Source organism: Nansenia antarctica (assembly GCF_963989245.1).
Source record: "Nansenia antarctica genome assembly, chromosome: 5".
NCBI lineage: Eukaryota > Metazoa > Chordata > Actinopteri > Argentiniformes > Microstomatidae > Nansenia > Nansenia antarctica.
The window spans coordinates 68,327,087-68,333,021 of record NC_137690.1 but is presented as its reverse complement, the minus strand read 5'-3'; the positions used below and the strand labels follow the sequence as shown (position 1 = coordinate 68,333,021).

General features: G+C 39.5%; 2 protein-coding genes across 2 annotated transcripts in view; both read right to left on the bottom strand.

Moving 5' to 3' along the window:
- Window positions 1-967: 967 nt before the first annotated feature.
- LOC308158289 (calmodulin-like protein 4) lies at window positions 968-4,326 on the bottom strand (the record flags this gene model as incomplete). The annotated part of the gene is made up of 5 exons (XM_080531882.1): window positions 968-1,065; window positions 1,967-2,155; window positions 3,319-3,459; window positions 4,047-4,077; window positions 4,183-4,326. 5 exons carry the CDS (start codon window positions 4,324-4,326, stop codon window positions 968-970), a joined length of 603 nt encoding a protein of 200 aa, XP_080388008.1.
- A 672-nt stretch (window positions 4,327-4,998) lies between these two features.
- The window catches only part of cln6a (CLN6 transmembrane ER protein a), a gene marked incomplete at its 5' end in the record, with an annotated part of 9,099 nt that continues 8,162 nt past the window's right edge, over window positions 4,999-5,935 (bottom strand). The window contains 2 exons of the mRNA XM_080531881.1: window positions 4,999-5,255; window positions 5,799-5,935. The exon at window positions 5,799-5,935 is cut by the window's right edge and continues 163 nt beyond it. Coding sequence (XP_080388007.1) covers window positions 5,828-5,935 — 108 coding nt within the window. The 3' untranslated portion in view covers window positions 4,999-5,255; window positions 5,799-5,827. The remainder of the gene's footprint in view (window positions 5,256-5,798) is intronic.

Sequence of the window (5,935 nt, the reverse complement as noted above, 5' to 3'; positions counted from 1 at the left end):
AATAAAATATCAATCAATCAATCATTGTAATGATTCTTCAAAAGTAAATTACTATAGATTTATTTTGACAATAGGATAGATCTATGAAATACTGGTTTTAGCCATGACAAAATACACTATGTAAAATAAATCACTTGGCCCAATTGACTTCTGCGTGGTATCTGCGTGAAGTGCGTAATTTATGCGTAAAGTATTGATCAATAGGATTCAACCAATCAATCTTTGCTATAAAGAGTTTTCCTCCACTAAATAGAATGCGTTGACATGTATTGATGGTTATGAAACATGCATACACATGATAGTGAGGAGAATATCAGGGAGCAGAACATGTTTTTATTAGTAGTGATAATAGCCTACTTGAAGTCCTTACCTCATTTGGTAACACTTTATAATAACGTTATTAACCATTTCTAAGTAATAATATTAATCTCATACACTTCATTTCCTGATGATTAGATTTTAAGCAACAACAAAAAAACTCAAAATAAACAATAACAGAATATGGCTGCAGTACTACAGACTTGTATCTACATTCTTATCTCATAGTACTTGTTTGATTGAAAATCCAGTAGAGCCAGAGGAAGAAATCATGCTTCACTGATCAATTACTTACGCCTCATAAGTTATTATAAAGTGTTACTAATCAAGTCATGTAAAATACATTACATTTACATCAACCGTATAAGAGCTTTGAACGACAATTGAACACAATTATATAAATCAAAGGGGGTCAGTTTGAATACAAACATCCACTTTGGAAAATACTGTCAAGCCTATCAAGGTCCATGGTCAAGGACAATATCAAACACAGATATAAATGACAATCCTTGGCCATGCATGGATGCACAAATAACAGAAGATTAGATGATACATAAATTAAGTGAATGGGTGGGGTAAATCAATTAGGTGATGTGTGTCCATAGCAGAGTCTTCTCATTGGCTACGCCTCCCTGTCGTCTCGTGCTGCTCAGTAGTCCACGGGTGGTAGAGTCACCCTCCTGGTGAACTCCTCATAGTGCACCTTCCCATTTGACTTGACATTAGCCTCTTTGAACAGCTCATCCACTGTGAAGTAAGATTACAATGGTGTATGATGACACTTGACGGTGACATTTAAATAACACTGGAGGACATTTTCATCACATTGAATATGATTATGTTCTGCATTGATTGGGTAATGGTGTTGTGTTGGACAGATCTCAGTGTCTAGCAGACCTGGGTAAAAAAATATATACACAAAGGGTTGACGACCAAATATGAAACATTAATTTGGGCATTTCATGAATCTGTCCCAGTACTTTTGGGTACCCTGAAATAGGCGCAGGGCACTGTATTTGAAAGGGTTTTAAATATTTGAATACTATTTGATTTAGCTTGAAGCATTTACACTTTTAAGACTTTTCCGGTGCTTCCACTGTGCCTGACAAGGAAATCAAACACATCTGATGTTTTTTTCTAAATTGTTTCAAATATTAAAATATTAATTTTACCCATGGGTGAGCTACAGGATGCACCAGCTTTTGTTTCAGGTGTGTTAACACTAGAACAGAGGGGTCACACAGGGGTCAAAGGGGGTAATTTGACCCCTGTGAGTAAAGAAAATTGTTATATCTTTGCAGTCAATCAAATTTCAGGACCCTCCTTTCATGACCTTTCCTAGGTATGTGCGTTCTACCACCCAGTATCCTTACATTTTCAAAATCACATCAGGATAAGCTAATATAAAGCTATTTTGCAGTTTTTTCTGTGTAGGGAGCAGGCTAATTTACAAGCGGACAACTAGTGGTCGTTGTGTGTAAATAGCAGCTTGAGCATTGTAAAGAGGGGGTCATTTGGCCCCTGAGGCGGCTCTTTTAGGTAAAAAGGGCACGGCTGTTCTAGTGTTAATTCTGGGCTAGAATATATGCATACACTCTCCAGTGACCAGAGGAGTTAACATGAAGACATCGAGTGGTTTCAAACCTACCCTCTTTATCTGTGAGCTTCTCTCCTAGCTTGGTGAGCTTTGCCCGTAGCTCTGACGCCAGGATGTAGCCCTTCTTCTGTTTGTCCGTCATCCTCATGGCCTCCAGGATCTCCGTTTTGGGGTCCTCCTGCTGGATCTGCCGGTGCATCATGGTCAGGAAGGTGGAGAAGTCCAGCTCACCCTTCTTATCTGGACAAGGACGGCCATGCAGTTGCAATTAACAACACCCATCTGGACAGCAACACAGCATTGTGTCTATTCAAAATAATAAACCTAGTATATACTGTGGACAAAGGTGATGGAGTAACTCTTCACTTAGTGAATAGTCCACTATAGAATGTCAAGTAATCAACATACTATCAACTGCACCTCTGTGGTTATGCAAGAATTTGGCATGGTGGGGTATGGGGATGGGGATGGGGTTAGGGTTAGGTTCATCTGGCAGTTTTTTTTATTATGTAGAAAGATGTTGGTCTTGGCAAGTGTTCTAAAGTCAGTTTCTCATAAAAAGAGAGACCTTCACGTAGCAGTACATAAGGACACACTTTCCATAAGAGATGGAATAAGGTCAGAATGAGGTCACACCCCTCCTTCGCACCCCTCACTCAGATTCAAGACCCTGGTGCTTGCCTACCGGGCGGCAAAGGGAAAAGTCCCCTCTATTTGCAAGAAATGGTCAATGGTCAAAATGTTATGCTTCCTTCTTCTAGCATTATGATTGCCAATGGCCCCTGGCCCTAACATATATTACTTTCTCTTATGGTGACTGTTGGATAGATGAGAATGTATTTGTTGTAAGTCGCTCTGTAATGTACTGTAATGTAAAGCACCCCAACCATGAAATGAGGGCTAGCCGCTAGCCACATTGGGTTTGAACCAAAGACACGTTTATTATTCTAGTCAAGTACTTTTTTTAAATTTAATTTATAAATTATGACTGAGTTGTTTGCTTAGCATAAAGTAATGTATTCATCAAGAACAACTATTATAATTACATCAAATCCCAAATCAACCTCTAGCTGTTCCTTACAATCTTTCCAATTATTTCTCATCAGGGAAAAAGAGGAAGCCTATTTTGGACAGGTGAAAACGAATTACTGATTGTAAGCCACTTTCGACTAACTTGAAGACATATACTAAGGCTGAATACCAAAATCATCCTCTAATCCTTACCATAGGCACTCCAATTGAACAATGGGTTTGGATAGGTCTAAACAATATAGCAATTGATTCACCTCTCCTTTTAGTTGACTGTGTAGAATGAATGTTGGCCATATTGCTTACACCTGTCAAATCGTCTCAAATCAAAGGCAGTAGTGGGTGGGGGCTGTGGGTTTGGACCTCAGCCATACCTATTTTGTGGACGACGAGGTGTCGGTCCACTTCACTGTGGGTGGGGCTGGTCCCCAGACAGCGCATGACAATGATCAGGTCCTTCACTTCGATCTTCCCCTTGCGCTTCTTGTCATAGAGAGAGAAGCACTCCTTAAATTCTGTAAGAAAAGCAGTGTCAATATGTTAGTTACTGTGACTGCAAATACATTTCATTTGAAAGTTGGAACTAATCTGTTCTATAGATTTATACTTCACTATCACTTGCTGAACAAACCCATTATCTAACTAATATTAAAGTGATAGTGACCATAATTAAAGGCTAACCTAACCTATTTAAGTGTAAACTAGGTTTAAAACTATTGGTTTGATTTCTAAACAGAGCTTTTTATGTAGTCATGTACTGTATCTCACAGCTATTAATAGGTCTGTCAGTCATCCATTTATTTTGGACAAAATATATAAATATCAAGCTTTTATGCATTTTCATTTGCAATATTAAATATTGTAAGACACTACTCTACTGCAATAAAAACTGTGCATTATATAATATAATAGATTCCTATTATACAGTAAATTATCATTCCAAAATGTATTCTCAAAATATTTAGTTCACTCTCTCGAGTTAAAGCTCTAAAACATGACACTTATATGTTCAACTTAAACTCATTTAAACTGAATTTGAAACAATGTATACCACAGCCACACACACTAAACACACACTTTCAAACAACAAAACAAACTTCACCGTTAATTTGAGTTTGGGAAAGGAATTTCGCCTGAAAGAAAACAAGATAATGACATTACATGACATGCAGGCATCCAGAAATGGTCTAGTAACATTGAGGAATTCAAAATCCCAAGATAGGAACTCCTTCTCTTACCATGTCGACAGTAGTGTCTCTGTCTTCCTTCTTCCTGTAATTTCCCGTCTCTGACACACCTACAGGTTCTAAAGTCCAACGCCAGGCACACGTAATGTAATGCCTGTTGCTGTGGAAACAGAGATACTGGATCCACAGTGTCATCTTATCCTCTTTCTTTCTCCTATATGAAACTGTTGAGATGGTAATTACCATTGAAAACAGTATCTGTTGCCTTTTATGACAACCAAGGTAACTGGAACTCTCTACTCAGTATATACTGCACATACGGTATACAGTGAAATGCATTTTGTGCAGTTAGTCGAGAAGTTACACGGCACGGAATCAACCTGTAATTCTTATCTATTTACATGGATTAGACACATCATTACATCATCCACTCAAAATTCAACGCTGACACAGTTGGGATCATGATAGTGCAATATTCAGAAGGATAGAAACAGACATTTATTGAAACGTAGGGCATAGGCTACTGCCTGGTCCTGCACAAGTACTGTATACCATTATTTTGTTTGTATACTATATCTTAATGTTTTCCCCCATATGTGCCTACTGGACATTACCGAGGACAATCTAGATTCTAGGTGATAGTGTGACTGTGTGAGAGTGATTCAATTTCATGGCTTTAATATGTCACATTGCCACTAGATGGCCCCTGTTTACCTCTCAGTCCAGCTGTGTCTTTTCATAAAAACAACATGTGAGGGGAATAGATACATTTATTTAAAAAAGAAAAAAAGAAAAGAGAAACAAGTATACAAAATGTCTTACAACTCATATCATAACTCATATAACTCATATAAGTATCACAAAGATGTTCAAGTATCTTAACGCTGACCTTACATTATGGTGCAAAGTTTGTCTTTTGTACACACTTTACATGAACATTGTAACACCACATGGGTCTCTCGTTGCCTTATTGACAGGTGGGGAAACAGTGGTAGAGAAAGGAATAGACAGGTGATATCCCAGAATGCACCACAACTTTGTGCTAGGTTCCACACTGCGGCTGGCGCTCGCTGATGATGTCACTTTGCCATTCCAGAGGGTTGACAATAGAGACATTTTCTGACCTAAGAAACAGAGATGATGGTGCTATCAGAGACTTAAAGATATACCTGTTAATCAACTTAAACAACTGGGTTAAGACTCTGCTACTGTAAGTAGACAATGTCTTGGGTTGAATCTTAATTTCACATACACATGGGCAAGGTCCACTATGCTTTGGATATGAAGCACATAAATGCGTTTCGAGATTGGAGTTGTGAAATGAGGGGTGAAATGAGGGGTGGATTGGAATGGAACACATTAACAGTGTAAAATGGAATGGTAAACGGACTGCACTTATATAGCGCCTTTATCCAAAGCGCTTCACGGCCTTTCATTCACCCATTCACACACACATTCACACACTAATGGCGGCAAGCTACCATGCAAGGCGCCGGCCCGCTCACTGGGAGCAATTTGGGGTTCAGTGTCTTGCCCATGGACACTTCGACATATGGCCAGTCGGGGCTCGAACCGCCGATCTGCCAACCTTGCGATCATTAGACGGCGGCTCTACCTCCTGCGCCACAGCCGCCCCAGTGTAGCACTCAAGACTGGCACCAACTCACTTTGCTACATACTACTCGCCTGGTATCCATTAGTGGCTGTCCTTGATGTGTAAGGTGTAGAAGGACCACGGCTCTGGTACGTAGAGGAGACCTGGGTACTTCTTACGCAGCACGGGGTCGTTCCACAGGTAGGCCAC